Below are 20,666 nucleotides of genomic sequence, written 5' to 3' on the forward strand. Positions count from 1 at the left end.
CCCTTTTTAGTATAAAATGAGCCTGAATTCTGACGTAAGGAAGACATGAGTGCCATCTTCTTGGTCTGCTGGCTTTCCGCATAGTCATTAATCCTTGCCCCTACACCTCGTCTCGCAATTTATTGGCCTGTTGTGTGGCGAGCAGAACGAGTCTGGACTCAGTAACAATGCTGAATGACAAACTTGTGATTAATAAAGACAGACTCACAGAGCCAGCCCAATCATAGCTAAATTGCACTGCTGATGAGGTGGAAAGAAAAACCAACAGAACTGGAAACAGACTAAGGCAATTCAATTTACGAATCATCATACCAGAGGTCAAACAATTATGCAAGCAGAATAGTGAAGTTACTCAGGAAAGGAATTAAAGACAATTTTCTGGATGCTCAGAAGAGTCAATGATACAGCAGCTATCTTAGAGGAATGTGAAAAGCCATTTATGGCAACTGTCACTGAAATGTCCCAGGGCATCTCTGTGTTTTAAATATGAAACACAAGAACAGAAAGATATGTGGTGTTTTTTTTTTAAGAGGAAGAACATAAAGGAGTTAGGATGTTCTGTTCTATCACTTTATATTGATTGAATTAGCTGAGGACAGTCACGCAGATGGATTCACAGACAGAAAGTCCTGGATGACATGTGTATCAGTCCCCTCAGAAAAAGTATATAAATGCTTGGAAGTGAAAGGCAGAACCTGGCAAATGACTGGCCCAAGGTCCTAATTTTGCCAGAGGTTCCACCAAAGAAATTTTTTGGCCACCAGCAGGGATAAAAATACAACCTAACCCTGCTGGAAGCTAAGAGGGTGTGGACAGGAGGGCAGTGAGCCAGAGGCCAAAGGCATCTTGTCCTGACACCGAGGACTGTGGGGCAGGCTCGTGTTTGCTGATGACAGAGCTACGAGTGAAATGACTGGTTGGTGGGCAGAGAGCAATCTGTTTTTATTCTCGTCCGTCTGTCTCCTTTGACTGTGCAGCTTGGCTTTTGGAGATTGGGAAGCTCAGGGAACAGACTGTATCTAACCGTGAAGATAAGGGGTGCTCAGCAGACAAGAAACCTTGGAGGGAAACCAACCAAAGGCTAAAGGAAACGGAGTCATTAAGCAAGAACAGCATCTGGCAAAGTTTTTTTCTCTTAAAGGCAGAAAATAGCTATTTAAGGAGCTACAGAACCTGAGACAATTTATCAACAAGCTAAAAATACCCAGACAAGGAGCCCTGGAGATGTTGAAAACCAGTGAGAGGAAGAAGAAACAAGTGAGAGACACAAGTAGATTCCAGGATTAACAAAAAGCTGGGCTAGAGGTGTCAAGCTGAGTTAATGGACGAATTAAACAATGTTTTGAAAAATATATGACATAAATAACAAGGCTCCAGACTACCTCAGAGGGATAAGCCAGCATTAGATGCTGTACTATATGATTTCTGAAGGCGTACTCAAGACTTTTTAATACAAATACATATTGCAAGTAATGAAAACAACTGTGACATAATACTAATTATAAAAATGGGTCAATCAAATTGGAAGGTATCCTTTTGAATGGGAAAGTCTTTAAAAAGGAAAAAAAAGACTAGGAACAAAATAGAAAAACAAAGAGTGCAAAGACAATAGAAACTTCTTAATTGAAACATATAAGATAAATGAATGAAAGAAAAGATCACTGCCTGGCTTATGAAAACAAAATCCAACAATCTCTTGTCCCTGAGATACAAGTAAGCCAAAATATAAACGTGCTATAGGTCAAGGTTCAAGATTTATTACGTTTTTGCAAACACAAAAACGTGGAGGTTTCTATTACAAAAATGTTAGATATTAAAAAGTATATAAATCTATGAAAATTTAAGAACACTGCACCTTAGTGTGTAAACATTACGGTAATAACATACCTTGATGAAAAGTTACAAAAATTGTCAACTATAATTATATCTGAAAGCCTCAGAAGTACATCACAGCAGATTGAATAAATTAAGAATTAAAACCCTTCTCAATGGACAAGATCCATTCATCAAAACACTTCTTGATCCACGATCTGATCTCTCAATCTCTTAAGGACAAATGGTAAGATATAATTGACCACAACATCTTAGCAAAAATTGTTGTTCATTTCTGTCTGCCACTTTCAACTGCCCCACTGATTTTAATCTTACAAATAGTTTTGATGTTCTCTGAACGCCTCTCAGTGTTCTGAAACACTTGCCAAACGGGCCACTCTATAATTTATTACTGATAAGTGCTTATTAAATGCTTGTCACATAAACAAATATATACCAATGTGAGAACAACAGCCATAATGCTGACAAAACAGCACCACTTGTTGAAAAGAATTCCAAATGTTTAAACAGGACTTTCTTTTCTCCACACACCCTGAGCAGAATACAATCTTTCCTTAAAATGCAAAGCCAACATATCATTTAAGATTATCGAAAACAATCTAATGAATGCCAGGTAAGGTTAAAAAAATTCATTTCTACTGACCTTGTAAGAATGTAAGGCGAAAATGAGGCTGGATTATCCTGCTCTGAAAAGAGGGGCATAGACCCTCCCATGATCCACAGACGGAAGTACAAAACCACCACCACCTTGAGAAAAGAAGAAAGATTTGATAAGAAAACCATTGCTTACTGAGGGTAAGCGCCCCACCTTTCCGGAGGATACGTTCTGACACTTCACAAATGTTTTGCTCTACAAATATTCTTCTAGTGAGCCATTTCTATAAAATCCTGCCACTGAAAATTTTGTAGATAAGATGGATCGTTGGGTAGAGGGATGAGTAAACAATGCAAGTGATGAGGGAAAGGCAAGCACATTCTTAATAACAGCTGTCAGTTTCGGGCACTTACTAGCTGTTATCAACTCTTATCCACCAAAGGCTTTCCATCCATCTGAGGCCTCCCAACCCTAGAGGTAGGTGACGAAGCTGGAGCTTAGAGGCAATGTGCCCAGAATCTCACAGTTGGTAAACTGCAAGACCCAGGAGTTGAATTCATGTCAGTGGTCTCCAACACTGCATTTCTTCACTATTCCACTCCCACAGCCCCGTAAAAGCTAGCGTAAATTATGACAGATGACATTTCTGTGTGCTGAACAAATACATCTGGAAATGCTCTAACCCCTGAATGCTCTGAAGCAGACCACTCATGAAGAGTTATCTCGACAGCCCCCAGGAACATCTTTTGTGTCACTCGGTCGAATTTCATCACCATTCAGTGCTATCCTGTTGCAAATAATGCCTAGGCAGTAATTAAAAATCGTCTTAAAAAGAACACACACAAAGTAAATTTAAACTCTTAAGGATATTACAATGGAAATGTCAACTATAGCAGTGACAGAAAAGGTATCCTGACAGAATATAAATTCCCTAAACAAGCCACCCCAAAATACACCACTTTGGCTTGCATGTCGTTTTGAGCTGAAGGCAGTTAAGACCCAAGGGATTCAGGAAAAGCGTTTAACTCTTCCTTAGCCGCCTAAAGAAATGAACTGCCCTCTACCAGCAAGTATAGGGCATCACAGAAATAATGGCAAGTCCCTGCATTCCCAAACACTAAGAAAATAAACCACTTCTGAAACAAGCGTTGAATCTTCCTAGTTTTATGCAAAGACACCAGGGCATTCTTTAGAGAAATCTTTTGCCCCTTCTGCTGAAATGGTCCAGTCAAAGCTCTCCACCTCATTCAAGTTTTGAACACTCCTCTTCTTGCATAAACACGTTTTAGGGTTGAGAAAAAAAATCACATTAATTGTAGTTCAAAAACATTTTCATAAGTTTCTTATCAAAACTGACTATAAATTTGGACAGAGAATTTAGAAGGAACACAACAGCATAAGAGACTGGTCTCCTAACCTCCTTGAATAGAAACATTCAACAGTATAAGAGGATGACTAATGTGAAAGTCATCAAATGTGGCCACCAAGAATTCTGACCCTCTTGGCACGTGGCTTCCACTCTTCCTATCCAGAATGGAGTTGACCACCCTGCCTCGTAGATCTGAGTTGGTCTTGTGACTTGCATTGACCAACAGAATGTAGGAGAAGACATGCTGTGTCAGTTCTGGGCCCAACCCTTGAGAGGTCCTGCAACCTTTGGTTTGTTTTAGAATCCAGCTGTCATGTTGGAAAGAGGTCCTGCCTATCCCATTAGAGAGGGCAGCCCACGGAGGAGAGGCCCCAGAGGATGGGTGATCACAGAGAGGTGACCCAGCCCAGCTGACAGCTGTATGATCCTGCTTGAATAACCCTGGTCAGAAGTCACGATGAGCAGAAGAACCAGCCAGCGGGATGTCGCCCACACTAAAGCATTTAGGGCTGCTGTATGGTGTTACTGTTTTAAGCCACTACACTTTAGGGTGATTTGATAGGCAGCCACAGATAAATGACACAGCCAGGTTCGTGCTGCAGAGATAATTCAGCACCAGCACCTTGAAAGGGACTCATAAAATGTTATAGTTCATATTGTGGGCGTCATAGAGTTCACATAGCCCTGGAATGCTTTTACACACATCTTCCAAGGCTTCGTAATATTTATGGCATACAAACTCTTTGATCTTAAGATCATGTAAGAATCTACTGCTGATTCTATTAAATAATCCGGATCATGTCTCTGAGTCAAATTAAAGTTATCTAATCAAGTATTTCAAAAGCATATATATGTGTGTGTGTGTGTGTGTGTGTGTGTGTGTGTGTGTGTGTGTGTGTGTGTGTGTATACTTACATAACTTATGACCAAGATGGCCCTTTTTAAGAACGGCCTCATAGTAAGCAGGAAATTTCTATTGCTGCTTGCTGTCAGATACCTGGAACAGGAAAGAAAAAAAAAAATCTTAAATAAGGATCAGAGTCCACCACACATATTTTCCTTTTAAGGTGAATAGGCTCCAGAACAAAAAAAAAAAAAAAAAAAAAAAAAAAAAAGGCTGGAAAGGATTGAAGCTAAGAACGTGGCTTCTGGAGCCAGACCACTTGGGTTTCAGTCCTTCAGCTCTGCTGATACTGCCTGGAAGGTCTTGGTAAGTTTTTTTTAACCTCTTTGCACATCTGATTTTCTCACTTATAAAAGAGGGGATAATAGTGGTATCTACCTCACAGGAAGTCGTGAGGAATAAAATGGGATAATATATGGAACGGAACTAGCACAGAGAGCTATAAGGGTTACTCCCCCATCTGATTCCAAATAACCCAGGCATTCTGGCAACTATACGATTACACTGGTCACAGGGATGATATTAAACAAAATAAGAGGTTATTTGCCTACTTAATGTAATTTGATAGGTACAATATCTTCCACCCACAAAATATCTCACCACTTTAAAAAAGGATTCTAAGGGTATGTGAGGTTAAGTAACTTATCCAAGGTAACAAAGTAATTAAGCAGCGGTCAGACCAGAGCCCATCCATATGCAATCAATAATTTTCTCACCTGCCTATGACCTTTGGACCCAAACTAGGTTACAAGGATGTCACTTCTAGAGGGGCAAGAACTTGTGCGGACCCGACATCTGCCACAGCTCACTCACTTGTACAAAGTGGGAGCTCTGTATATCCACAAAAGACATGTGATTGGCTGGTTTTAATAAAGACGACGAAAGGGAAGCAAGAAGAAGCTGCCAACAAGCCCCAAGAAAACCTAAAGCAAGTCCTTTTCACCTGCATTCTATAAATGTAGATGTAAGTGTACAATTCTGTATTTCAAAGTACAAAGTGTAGGGGAAAAAAGTCAAATCAAACCACATAATCCAGCAGCAAGCATGTCCCACCTCATCCTTTTTTCCCTTTCCCCTGCCCTTTTTTCACTTTTTTCTTTTACTTTTTTGAGTCTAATTTTTTTCTTCAAAGGGTGCCTCCCCCTGAAGGGGCAAAACCCACAAAGGGACCAGCAAGACCTCCCAGGCAGGGCCATTGCCTTCCAGCTTTTGCGCTTCCGTAAAACAGCTTGCTTCTAGGGAAATGAAACTTACCCCTGAAATTCCATTGGCTCCCAAAAGCTCACTCCTGGTTGGTCCATTTCTAACACCTCATTTGCATATGGTGCAAATTTAATCAAAACCTAACACCCTATAAAAGCCTGTGTAAACCTACCGACGGGGTCCAGAGCTTGGAGTGTTAACTCCTCTGGGCACGCCGGCATAATAAACCTGAGTTCTCCAACCCCCCAAGTGCTGCTTGGTCTCTCGACAGGATTCAGATTTCTACAACACCCCAAACTCTCTTAAAATCTGCATTTAAATAAGGTATCTTCACACAGAAAGGATATTCTATAAGTGGAGCAAATGAGTTAAGCCCAAAAAACATACACAGAATCAGCTTTTAATAAACTCCAGACTGGATCCACACCCCCAAGCACTACATTAAAATCCATTCTTCTTCCATAGCTCTCAAAAGAGAGCCCGGCAGGGAGGAAGGTCAGGGATGCTGTCAGCTCTCACGTGGCAGGTGCATCGTTACAACCCCAAATGGGAGGGAGGGAGTCCACCGCTTCCTGAAACTGTGCATGACATTCTGCATACGTCTGCATCTGTGTATTTTCTTGGCTTTGCTCGTCAGTGTCCGTGAGGTCTGTGATTCCAGAAAGATGCAGTCACTGCTATGGGCCTTTTCTCAGCTCTGCCTCTATGACTATCACTTTCTAGTCAACTGGACAAAGACCAACCCTGGATATTTCCACTACTCCTTTACAGGATATAGGGTAAGTGGCAGCAGGAAGGAAAAAGGAAGGGCAGTGTGGGAAGGGGAAGGGCCGGAGTTGCAACACATCTGAATACAAATGTACTTTTGGGGTTGGTCTGCTTTTAGAAGCTTCATTTCTCTTGTTTGTTTTAACAAAGTGGAAAAATTAGAAGTGGTTTCCTTTCTATAAAACAAACCACAGCGTTCCAGACTTTTTTTTCCCCCCCAATGTTAAAATTAGGTAATTCAAATTTTGTTTCACTGGAAGCTCACTATGATGGTTATTTCAGTACAATATATTTATAAAGTGTCCCTTTGTTTAGAAATTGTTCTTCCATGAGAAATCCCATTTCCTCAGAAAGTTAAAGGTAGCAAATACTTTGCTCTTAAAAAAAAAAAAAAAAGCATCCCAAAGCAAAGAAAGCCTAGAATGATAGAGAGCCGTGGTTGAAAAATGACCTCTTTTCAAGATTTCAATTTCTAGTTGTTGACCAATATTAAGTGAGAAAATATGCCAAAATGACACAACCCTCTTTTTCAGTAAACTCGAGGTCAGAGGCGGATTCCTCAGCGCTTACAAGGAGCTCTCCAAGTGCTGAATTATCTGCACCTCCGTTCCCCCTCCCACAAAAAAGCCAGACAGTGGAATTTTCCCCCTTAGTCCACGATGTCTGCGAAGTAGAACCAAACAACGACAAATAATAGCAACAATAATAAAAATAGCAAACAATGAATATGTGTCAGACACAAATCTAAATGACTGAAGTGTAGCCATCTCTTGACAACAATTTCTTGAGTAAGAACATTATAGCTCCTTTTTAATAGAGGAGGACATCAAAAAACTAGAAGTAATACATAACCATCGTGTCAGATTGTCTCAGCTACTCATTTCAACCACAAGCTAGTGTAGCCGAAAGTGCCTTATAAATACAAGGAACTATGCAAATGCCTTCACTGATCATTTCCAACTTCAGTCAAATTCTCCATGGTTTTCCCTGCAACGCCAGAGAGCATGCCAAACAACAAAATCAAATCACTGAGGAAACCACTAGAATGAGAAGCAAGGATCCAGGATTCAGTCCTTGTGCTTCTAACTAATTTGCCCGTGACCTGGTTCAAATCTACAGGAGCTTCATTTTCCCCCTGTATCAGTGATGGTTGGACTAAATGGATTCAGGGTCCCTTTCAGGTCTCAAGTATTGTTACCCTTGGATGTTCTCACCAACTGATGGCATCAAAGATGACAATGAAAGAAAAACACAGAAGAACCTACTGAAATTTTTAAAAAGGAATGCCAAGTGATTACGGCAAAGCAAATACTGTTGACCCCTCACTTTTAAGAAGACCCTTGATAATTTGCTGTTGCATATGAAAAAAATATTTTAACATTAGTTTGGGATATCGGTATTATAAAATTCTGCATTTTTAAATAATTTCTGATTTTAGGCAAATAAAAGCAAAAAATCAAGATTATTCAAAGTAAATTTTCTACCCTATGCTCCTTTATACTCCCAGTTTTCTGACCCCCAATTTTCTAACCATTAGCATCTACCTCCTAAGTTGATCATGTTCAAATATTCAGAACTAAATGGGACTTCTTCCTGAAGTACCTTCCTCCATAGCTACTCAGTCCTCAGATTGCACTAAGAGGTCTGAGCTGAGACCAGGACAATCAGCCACCTGAAGTCACCAACCCAAAATCTTGAGGGCTAAGTGAATCCTTATTATTTTAAGTCACTCAACTTGTTAACACAGAATTATTGTGTTAATAGGTAATTGATACGTATAGCCAGATGATCAGTAAATGCTTCAGAACCAGATTGTAAAAATATTTATCTGCCTCCACATATTAACTCCTCAAACACAGACACACAACCACCACAAATAACAACTATGAAGCAGGTGATATGTCTATTCTCATTTTATTGATGGAGAAACTGAGGCAGAAAGAAGTGAATGCATTTGCCTAAGATCATAAAGCCAGTTATTAGCAGAACTGGGCCTTGAGCCTCTGCATCTGGTTCCCCAGCCCACGCTCTCAACACTGTACCATGCTTTCAGCTCTTTCCGCACAGCCCCAAGGAGGGGTGCACATAACAAAAGCACCAAAGGAGTTCAGAGAAGGAATACATCGACATGGGCTGGAAAAAGGAAGGGAAAGGCTGCAAGGAAGACATGAGACTTGACCTGGACCTGGTGGGACAAAGAAGATGGGAGAGCAGGGGAAGGCAGAAGGGACCTAGGGCAGAGGTGCCCCACAGCTGCCCGGGGACTGGAGCGAGCACAGCCTGCCCTAGGCAATGAGAGCTCCCTGCAAACAGCATAGCAACACCTACTCCCATACTTGGTATGTACCTCCATGTTTCAAAGTCAGGTGTCTGAAATCTGAATAAAGAAGAGTTAAGTTGGTACTATAAAACCCTGACGGCTTGAACAGAAGTAGAACATCCCTAAATACGACTCATGTTGATTCCATCTGCCTTTTGCTCGACCACAGCTGGGCAAAGGGATCTCCCCCAGGCATCTCCCTTTCCCCTGAGCTTGCCCCAGTCCTTAGCTGGTGTCACCGTTGTCCTTAGGCCTCTGTAGGTACCTGGAGCAGGACTGCCTCTCCCCATGGTCCCAACCCTGACCTGCTCATCCAGGACACAGACTGGGCCACCGCTGCTGGTGGGAGGCTACCTTGTGTTGCCGGTCAGCATTCTTTCTTGGTCTCCCCCCTCCACTGTCGCATCCATGCAGAACGCAGGCCAGGCTGGCCCAGCCAGGGCTTTCTCTATCCTACTTTCATGCCTGTGACTTAGACTGCAGTCTGTACTGCAGAGCCAGGCAGCTTAGATTCAGGGCAAGGAGAGGGGGAAGTCTCACTTAAACCTTCCCAAAGCCATTTTCTCCAATCCAGCTTTCAATCTAAGGCTTTCTAGACCCATCTTACAGCTTTCTCCCCGGCCCCATCCTAATACACATGCTCTGGAGAAACTCATAACAGACAGTAAACCCAGCAGCTCTCAGCACCCCTGGTTCTATGCACTAAGTTCGTGCAGAGGCCAGGGAGGACATCTGGCCGCCTAGGCTTCCCGCTGACCACGGCTCCTCCTGAAACACATCACCTCACTGCAGTGCTGCCTGGGCTGTGGCCAAAGTGTGCAGAAGAGTAAATGGCTTAAGAAAACACAGCACCACTCACAGGGATGTAAGCAACGTTGACACAGGACAAGAGAAACCCTTCCTTGGTCAAACCAGAGACAGCCCATTTCCCCGGCTCCAACCCCTAATGCTCTTTATATTTAAGGCAGGAGGACTGAGTGTGAGAGCTGCAAGGGCCAGAAACTGGGCGTCAGTCATGAAATAGCCATCATTATAATAGTGAAGGCAACTCAGCTGAAAATACTCAAACCCTATGGCATATTCTCCATGGCCACAAAAATAAACAAATAAATAAAATGATGAAGGCATTCCCCTAGGAGGATAGAAAAAGGGTTTCCTCTCTCTCAAGCTCTATCAGCTCCCTGCTTCCTGGAAGAGAACCAATGTTTTCCTATAAGACAAAGCTTTAATTTGGCTTTCAGCATCCTTCCTGTTCACTGGACTCCTTTCATTCAGCTTTGGCACTGAAGTCAGACATTCAAGTGCAGGTTATTCATCCACAAGAGAGCCAGCTGAGGAGTGGTACTGAGGGGACTGGAGGGGCTGAAATCCAGCCTGGGGTCCATCCAACAACCTGTGAGCCCCAGTGCTGGCTGCATCTGCCCCAAGGAAGGGGGCCTTCTCCTAATTCACCCCAAAGAGCAAAAGGTGCCCGGATGCCAACATCATCCCGGCTTTTCCTCCTTCATCTGAATCCCGCTACTGACCAGCAGCGTCTCCGATCTGCTGTTATTTAATACCCACTCGCCAGCTTCATTGTCCTAACGACTGCCAGAGCCACTTACTTGTTTAATCTAATGTTCCCATTTTCTCTGCAGCCAATTTCATTTTCTCACTGACACATTATCACAGTGTCGCTATATTTCCAGTCACCAAGCCACATGCAAAGCAACTTAATGTTCAACTGAAGAACAGCCTTTGTTTCTCTTTTAACTCAGCTGAGTTTCCCTTGCAGATTCAGCCGGGTGCTTCTGCACGGTATGCATTTAATTCAAGGAAATGCATTTTTAAAATCCTAATCACATAAGTCTTAACATTCCTTTTACAAACGCCACCGATACCAGGGCCCAATTGTTAGTTTAACGAGTGCATTTTCCCTGATCTAAGCTGAACGTAAGCCCCACTCAAAGTCCTCTGAGAACTGTCCACTCTAAAGATCCCCAGTCCTAGGGATTTCCATCCCTGAGGCTGGGCTGTCATCAAGGGTGGCCGATCAGTCCAGTCTTCCCAGTCCTGAGGAGCTGCTGGGACATGGGACTTTCAGTGCTCAAACTGGGGGCGTCCTGGGAAAATCTCCAGGAGAAAGCGTCACCCTGTAGGCCACCCTCCACCAGGCTGGGGGAGTACAGGAGAATAGAACGCTAGGGAGTGACTAAAACGTAAGGTCTGCAAAAATTTTTATCTCAAAGATAAAAATTATTTGTTTTTCTTGCTCTGGACACACACACACACACACACACACACACACACACACTCTTAATCCATGACTTGCTGTTCCTTATGAGTAAGAGTTTAATCAAAAGCAAGTGTTCCTCTGGTGGGAGATGTCTACTAATTGCCTGAGCTTGTCAATTCTGAAAATATGAGAACTAGAATTTTCTCACCCATACTTTCCAGCTGTCAGACAAATCTTCTTTTCTACTTGGATAAGCCACCATAAGGGATTCGTTACAGTATCATTTTGTTAAAATAACATAAAGGAGAGGAGGGCAGGAATAAACAATGATTTAACTACCACTCAGACTGCACAGAACCCTCATATGTGTAATCAATGGAACTGCAACAATTGCATTTACTGGACTATAAAGCTGCCTGGTTGACTGGAACAGAGGCTGATATATTTAAAGTTAAATTCAGATCAAGTGTAGAGCACAATTTTTCAGTCATACGTGAACACACATGTATTCATTGTCACATTCTTTTCCACCATGAGCAACCACAGGATCTTGTATACATTTCCCTGTGCTATACAGTATAATCTTGTTTATCTTTTCTATATAAACCTGTCAGTATCTACACATTTGGAACTCCCAGTCTGTCCCTTATTTTAAAATACACCGCATCTATATATGGTACCTAAAATGATCCTTCTTAGCTGTAAACAAACACAAACATTCTAATAAAACTAGAGTTCCGAATCCTCATAGCCTGTCACTTTGATTACATTTATTTATACTCTGCTATAGGTAAATTCATATATTCATTTTTATTTTTAAATATTGGTAAAATTTAGTTTAAAAGTTTATTAAAGTTTTCCTGTCTTACATGCCCCTCTTCTTTTTACTATCTTTTCCTCATATGCAAGGTTTAATGACTACAGGACTATCCAAAATCATCCCCACTCTCTTCAAACATGAAGGTTCCAATTTCCTGAGCCCTCCCACTGTAAACACCATGTTAGCAGAGCTAAAAGCAGATCTGCCCACTGTTGGTTGATTTTCTACCCAATATAGAAGAAGTACATTATAAAAGTTAAGCAAATACTTCAGACTGACAGAAACAACAGACATTCATCATGAGGAAAAGAAACTCCAGAAGAATCTATTTTGATATGTCCTTTGCCCAAGGAGGAAGCCTGACCCCTGCCACAGTCAGTTAGCAATCAATTTCTAGGGGTCCCACCTGCATGTGACCTTCAAACTGAAGAAAGGCCATCTCCAGGAGGGAGAGACTGGGCAGGGCGCCTTCAAGATGTGAGGAGGTGGCAGCTGGTGCCAGCTCTATAAGGAAGGTGATTAAGAATCCTGCTTGATCACGAATTCCCTAACTAGCACTTTAGGAGAAACAGATAGAAGGTGGGGACCGACAGGCGGCCGATGAAGCATTTCCCCCGGACGTGCTGGAAGGAAGCCAGCAGCTGGGCCACACCAGCGTGGGCAGCTGGGCAGTGAGTGACTCCCGGCAGAGCTGGCTGGTGTGCCACCGCATGTGAAAAAGAAAAACACCTTGTCCTCATCTAAATATGATTTGGTTGAGGAACAAAAAATACAATTTCCACGCGGCCCTCAAGATGAGGTGCACACAAAGGTCCAAATCTGGTCCTTCTGCAGAAATAAGAGGCACAAACTGGGAACCACAGCCATCTGCCTAAAATTTTCAACTCTTCTCAGTCCTTAGGATTTTCACGGCTACTTTCAAGAATGCAGTATGCATGTGTTAACTGGCCTCCAGTTTTGCTGTGTTCCTGTTTCTTGGGTAGGCAGTCTCAGGGATTTCAGCATCCAGGTTACCGCAAACAAAAGTAAAATCAAACCTGCAGCATGAATAAGCCTCTTCCTGTTTTGTGCCCTGTGATTTTGGTTTTTTGTGTTTACAGCATGTGAACAGTACCAATGAACCCATTCACTGTTACAGACTTACCCTGGAGTTACTCCCATACTTACAATGTGCCATGAAATACGCTCAGGACCACAGACAGTCCAAAGAGGGTATGTGAATTAATCCGTAGTGCGTGAACCATTTTCACTCAATAGGATGATTTCATTTTTTATTTGCCAAAGACAATTATTTCCATCACTACACTTAAATTTAATAAACCCGTTATTTCTGCAACACTCAGAAACGTCTACTAAACAACTTCAACTACTGGTTATACACGCAAAAATCAGAGACAAACAAAAATTGCTCTGGAGCAACCAAAATGAATGTTTCCAACTCACAACATTCCAGTTTTCATCCTTAAAGCAAAAGCAGACCATGCGGACAAGTATGCTGTGGCAGTGACTGGCTTGCTGGTTCCCAGACCCTGTTTTCTTCTCCTTCCTGAGAAGATATCTTCTCTGCTTCACTTCCAGTTAGAGATGACCACGTGATTAAGTTCTAGCCACAGAAAGGTGAGTGGAAGGGACAGGTACCACTTCCAGGCCTGGTTCATAGAATCTCCCTGCAACATTTGAACATCCATGCATTTTCCTCTTCCTGCTTGATGAAGACAAGTATGGGGACCTAAAGCCATTGTTAAGAGCCCCAGACAGAGGGAGCCTGGTTCCCTGAATCACAGTGTGGAGGTGAGCTGCCTTCCCACCAGGAACATTTATTTAAACTTCATGTGAATAAGAAAGAAACTTCTCTTGCATGTGAGCCACTGTTATCTTCATAGAGATGCGAACAGTAGTGAGAAGTGGCCTCTAAAAGCCAGGGGAAATCTACAAATTCAACTTGTGAAAACAAAGCTGAGACACTCGGAAGAATTTATATAAGAGTATCAGTGTCTCATTATTTACAAATACTAAATTAAAAAAATATATAATAGAATACAATGTTGGCATGGATTCCATGAGATAGACAAAACCATGGCCTTCTCCTGGGAGTGAAAGTTTATATAACCCTCTGCACTTTTTTCTGAATAGCCATTGGCATCACGCATCAAAACCTAAAAACACTTCCTCAAACTTTAGTAATCACAATCAAATCAGAAACACACGGAAAGCATTATGTCCATATTAGTGAAAAACCAGAAACAACCTAAATACCTAATTACAGAGGAATACTTAAATACATTTTAACATAACCATATAGGGGAATAACACCACTTAATCTTTTAAAATTATGTTTAAGAGAATATTTAAACAAATGTGTAATTATTATATTATATAATTATTATATAGTCTTAAATAAAAGTAGAACATGACCAAGTAGCATTATATAATAAGAATCCAATTGTTAAAATGTATAGATATGTATATGTGTGTGTGTGTGTGTGTATATATATGCACAACAAAAGATGGTGAGCTGGTACTGCCTGCATGTTCGTAATCCCCCAAAATTCCTATGTTGAAATCTTTTTTTTTTAAACATTTTTTATTGATTTATAATCATTTTACAATATTGTATCAAATTCCAGTGTGGAGCACAACTTTTCAGTTATATATGAACATATATATATTCATTGTCACATTTTTTTCTCCGTGAGCTACCATAAGATCTTCCCTATGTTGATATCTTAATCTTCAGTGTATGGTTTTGGGAACTGAGGGTTTTAGAAGGTAATTAAATTAGGTCCTGAGAATACAGCCCTCATGATGGGATTAGTGGCCTCATAAGAAGAGACAGGAGAGCTGCTTCTCCGTCTGCTTTCTGTCTTGAGGACAGAACAGGGAGGTGACCATCTGCAAATCAGGAAGACAGCCCTCACCAAGAACTGGGTCTGCCAGCACCTTGATCTCGGCTTTCCCAGTTCCGAGAGCTGTAAGGAATAAATGTCTTTTGCTTAAGCCACCTGGGCCTCTGGCAGTTTGCTGTAACAGTCAAGCTGACCAAGGCCGTACCAAAACATTAATAGAAGTTAGCCTGGACACTGACACTGTGTATCTCTTTTAATTTTGTCTTCATAATTAAAATAGCGACAATACAAAATGCTGGGGAGGACCCAGAGAGACTGAATCTCTCCTCCACCGCTGGAGGGAGTATAAAGTGGCAGAGTCAGTCTGCAAAGCAGCTTGGCAGTTTCTTAAAAATCTAAACATACACCTACCTTGCAACCCACTAATGGCACTCCTGGGCATTTACGCCAGAGAAATGAAAGTTTACGTTGGCACGTGTGTCCTGTACATGGATGTTCATAGCCACTTTATATCTAACAGCCCAAAATTGGAAGAAAAAAAAAAAAGTCCCTCAAAAGGTGAATTTAAACAAACTCTTGTCCGTATGGTATATCCATCCTGAGTGACACCACACAGCAATGAAAAGGAACAAACCATTGATACACATACCAACTTGGAAGGATCTCAAACACATTAGGTGGAGAAAAAAAAATCTTAAAATACTCTGATTCTATTAATATAACGTTCCCAAAGTGGCAAAATTATAGAGATGGAAAACAGATTGGCAGGTGTCAGGGTTTAGGGTTGGTGGCAGGGTAGAGGGTGGGTGTGACCACAAGGGGCAGCAGCATCTTTGTGTTGACAGAATAATTCAGCAACTTGATTGTAATGATGCTTCTACAAATCTACAGATACGATAAAATGGCTTAGACCTATACACTCACCTTGTACCAAGGTCAATGTAAGATCATAATACAGTTATTTGCAGTGTGATCTCTTGGGGGAAGTGGGTGAGGGTGAAAGGGACCTCTCTGTACTATCTTTATATTTTCCTGAGAATTTCTTCAGCATTTTAAAATAAAAAGTTTTCAGACAATCAGTCTAATCCAGTTCTAAAGCCCATGTCTTTCCCCCACTATGTCCTGTTGCCTCAATGAAGAATATTAAGCTCAAGGCATGAACAGGTGTTAAAAGAATCATAGGTCCAGCCTCTGTGGTTATTTATTTTGAAAAGGTTACTAAAAGCTGGATTTGGTTTCTGTTGTCAGCAACTGAATTTTCAGGACTCCTGGCTTCCTTCCTTCAATGGACCGGATACGGGATTCAATCGCCCAGTTTACAACCGAGATTAGTGGGAACTCTGATGTTTAAGAAGTAAAGTCAAACTTATTTATATCACTCTTCCCAAAAGCATCCGGAAACTTCATGGAAGGCCCACAGAATTAGAAGAGGGAAGATGTGGAAAATTGGGATAAACACTGTTATCGTAAACCAGAGAGATGTAATTTAAAGAAAAGCTTCGGACTCTGAACCTAAATTATACTCACCAAAACTCTACATAAACCTCAACAGCTAAACATGTCCATATATATATATACATATACTTATATAAATCTCCTGTAGCCAATTGTGTGTAACATAAACAAACACTAAATCATGATCTCTCTTGCCAGGCTATTTCTGAAAACCACTGCTAAATGGACTGTACAGTCTTCTCTTTTAGGTAATTCAAGTTCATGGAAAGTAGAAAGTCCAACCAAAGACAGGAAATAAAAAGAATTTAACATGCCTGAAATAAGCAAACCTTGCAAATAGCCTCTACTAATTATTAAAGAATTGAGATTTTTTTACTAGAAGGGCAGCTTACAGGTAAACTGAAAATAACTTAGTTTTTATCATTTTAAATAGAGGGGGGGAAAAACCCAGCACTGGTGGGACAGAATGGTTAAAAATAAACACCCAGTAATGCTTTGGCAATTCTAGGTCTTTGATGGTTCCATATAAATTTTACTATGATTTGTTCTAGTTCTGTGAAATACGTCCTGGGTAATTTGATAGGGATTGCATTCAATCTGTAGATTGCCTTGGGCAGTATGACCATTTTAACAATATTGATTCTTCTAATCCAGGAGCATGGGATATCTTTCCATTTTTTAAAGTCTTCTTTAACTTCCTTCACAAACTTTTGATCAACTCACCTTTGACAAAGGAGGCAAGAATATACAATGGAATAAAGACAGTCTCTTCAGCAAATGGTGTTGGGAAAATTGGACAGCAGCATGTAAAGCAATGAAGCTACAGAACTCCCTTACACCATACACAAAAATCAACTCAAAATTGATCAAAGACTTAAACATAAGACAAGATACAATAAACCTCCTAGAAGAAAATATAGGCAAAACATTATCTGACATACATCTCAAAAATGTTCTCCTAGAACAGTCTACTCAAGCAATAGAAATAAAAGCAAGAATAAACAAATGGGACCTAATGAAACTTACAAGCTTCTGCACAGCAAAGGAAACCACAAGCAAAACAAAACAACCACCTACGGAATGGGAGAAAATTTTTGCAAATGAAACCGACAAAGGCTTGATCTCCAGAATATATAAGCAGCTCATACGACTTAATAAGAAACAACCAAACAACCCAATCCAAAAATGGGCAGAAGACCTAAACAAGCAATTCTCCAAGGAAGACATACAAGTGATTAATAGGCACATGAAAAAATACTCAATATCACTAATTATCAGAGAAATGTAAATCAAAACTACAATGAGGTATCACCTCACACCAGTCAGAATGGCCATCATTCAAAAGTCCACAAATGACAAATGCTGGAGAGGCTGTGGGGAAAAGGGAACCCTCCTACACTGCTGGTGGGAATGTAGTTTGGTGCAGCCACTGTGGAAAACAGTATGGAGAGTCCTCAAAAGACTAGGAATAGACTTACCATATGACCCAGGAATCCCACTGCTGGGCATATATCTAGAAGGAACCCTACTTAAAAATGACACCTGCACCCCAATGTTCATAGCAGCACTATTTACAATAGCCAAGACATGGAGACAGCCTAAATGTCCATCAATGGATGACTGGATAAAGAAGATATGGTATATTTCTATCATGGAATACTACTCAGCCATAAAAACCAACAATATAACGCCATTTGCAGCAACATGGATGCTCCTGGAGAATGTCATTCTAAGTGAAGTAAGCCAGAAAGAGAAAGAAAAATACCATATGAGATCACTCATACGTGGAATCTAAAAAAAAAAACAAAAAACAAAAAACACAAACAAAGCATAAATACAGAACAAAAATAGACTCATAGACATAGAATACAAACTTGTGGTTGCCAAGGGGGCGGGGGGGTGGGAAAAGACAGACTGGGATTTCAGAATTGTAGAATAGATAAACAAGATTATACTGTATAGCACAGGGAAATATATACAAGATCTTATGGTAGCTCATGGAGAAAAAAAGGCAACAATGAATATATATATATATATATATATATATATATATATATATGTATGTTCATGTATAACTGAAAAATTGTGCTCTACACTGGAATTTGACACAACATTGTAAAATAATTATAAATCAATAAAAAATGTTAAAAAAAAAATAAACACCCGCTCAGTTTTCCACTTTTATTCTTTTTCTTAGTGGAATATTGTGATTTCCAGAGTAGTTGTACTGCTACTGACTAGAGAAAAAGGTGGCTAAAAAGAAAATTTGAACCACAAATGTTTACGACCTCTTAAAAGTTTAAGCAAAATGAACAGTAAATAATTTCAGCCAGATTTTCTCATATCAGAGGAAATAACATGTAGTTTATCTCGTTTGACTATACATATTGCATCCAAAGTTAACAATTATAACAAGATAAAGATGCCCAGCCTTTCTTTTTAGTCCTACATTAGTCCTAAACTGATTGGAACATAGTCACATCTGATTCATTTCCTAATGTTAAGAAATTCAAGACTAAGGGTACTGGGAAATGTTTTATTTGTTTAATTATTTTTTGACCTGGTTTCTCACTCTTCTGAAGACATGCTGATCAGACCTAGGAATGAATGGTGTATAACATCTCTGGTTCTAGAATCACATAGACTTGGATTTAATTATTGACTCTGCTGTTTCCTAGCTGTGAGCTGTTAAATTGCGAGGATTAAGGGAGAAAATACAGTAAGAGCCTTTAGCACAAAGCGTGCCCTCCCCGCAGCCCGCACAGTCAGCAATCTCCATTATTTCTTCACACTGTTATCGCAAATGACTGGTTATAGTGAACATCAGAGAATTTTCCAACTCAATAGTTACATAGAAATTGCGTTAACAAGTGCCTTGCTGTTCAGATACGCCATGCTATTTTTAATAAAACTCAAGGCTTTTTTTCCTTTTTGTTACAAAGAGAAACTACTTTTTTAAAAGACTGATTGGACACAGGATGAAAAGATCGTATCTTCCCAATACACATTTTTAGTTTTACAACTAAATTGTGTTCACAGATATCGTGAATAAAACTCAGTGCAACTCAAGGAAAGGATCTCCCTAACTAGGTATCAAGAACATCATTCTGCAGCAGCAAAATAAACCAACCAGGACCATACTGTTGGCACAAAGATTCAGAAAACCAATTCCCAGGCACAGGACACAACAGTTTACATTCCAAAATTTAAAACTGCCCTGTTTGTTTATTTATTAATTATTGAAGTATAGTCGATTTACAATATTGTGTTAAAGTGTACAGCAAGGTGACGCAGTTCTACATGTATATTTGTACATATCTATATTCTTTCTTCTATTCTTTTCCATTTTAGTTGATTACAAGATATTGAATATAGTTCCCTATGCTACACAGTAACTCTTTATTGTTCATCTATTTTATATATGGTAGCGTACATCTGTTAATCCCACATTCCCAATTTATCCCTCCCTCCTGCCCTTCCCCTTTGGTAACATAGTTTGTTTTCTATGTCTGTGAGTCTGTTTCTGTTTTGTAAATAAGTGTGCTTGCAGTATTTTTTAGATTCCACCTATAAATGTTATCACATATAGTATTTGTCTTTCTTTGAGTTGCTTCACTTGGTATGATAATTTCTAGATCCATCCATGTTGCTGCAAATGACATTATTTCATTCTTTTTTATGGCTGAGTAATATTCCATTATATCTCATCTTCTTTACCCAGTCATCTGTTGATGGACATTTAGGTTGCTTCCATGCTTTGGTTACTGTAAATAGTACCCCTATGAACACTGGGGGTTCATGTATCTTTTTGAGTAACAGCTTTCATCCTTTCCAGATACATACACAGGAATGGGATTGCAGGATCATATGGCAACTCTGTTTTTAGTTTTTTAAGTAACCTCCATACTGTATTCCATAGTGGTTGCACCAATTTATATTCCCACCAACAGTGCAGGAGGGTTCCTTTTTCTCCACATTCTCTCCAGCACTTATTATTAGTAGACTTTTTGATGATGGTCATTCGACCGGTGTGAGGTGATATCTCAGTGTAGCTTTGATTTGTATTTCTCTAATAAGTAGTGATATTGAGCATCTTTTCATATAACTGTTTTCCATCTATATGTCTTCTATGTAAGTCTTCTGCCCATTTTTTGATTGGGTTGTTTGTTTTTTGATATTAAGTTGTATGAGCTATTTGTATATTTTGGAAATTAAGCTCTTATCATTTGCAAATATTTTCTCTCAGTCTGTTGGTTGTCTTTTCATTTTGTAAAACTGACTATTTTTATGTAGTTTTTCTTGGGTGCCTTCCTCTGTTCAAATGCAATGCTACAGTCT

At 40.2% G+C, this 20,666-nt stretch overlaps 1 protein-coding gene across 4 annotated transcripts in view; it reads right to left on the reverse strand.

The window, feature by feature from the left end:
* Positions 1-20,666, reverse strand: part of TMTC1 (transmembrane O-mannosyltransferase targeting cadherins 1) — a 239,362-nt gene that overhangs the window by 126,627 nt on the left and 92,069 nt on the right. For all 4 annotated transcript variants that reach the window (XM_074357366.1, XM_074357367.1, XM_074357368.1 and 1 more), the window contains 2 exons: positions 4,713-4,794; positions 2,477-2,580 (listed from right to left, as the gene is read on the reverse strand). In XM_074357366.1, the coding sequence (XP_074213467.1) occupies positions 2,477-2,580; positions 4,713-4,794 (186 nt within the window). The remainder of the gene's footprint in view (positions 1-2,476; positions 2,581-4,712; positions 4,795-20,666) is intronic.

This window comes from Camelus bactrianus, chromosome 34 (genome assembly GCF_048773025.1).
Source record: "Camelus bactrianus isolate YW-2024 breed Bactrian camel chromosome 34, ASM4877302v1, whole genome shotgun sequence".
Classification (NCBI taxonomy): domain Eukaryota; kingdom Metazoa; phylum Chordata; class Mammalia; order Artiodactyla; family Camelidae; genus Camelus; species Camelus bactrianus.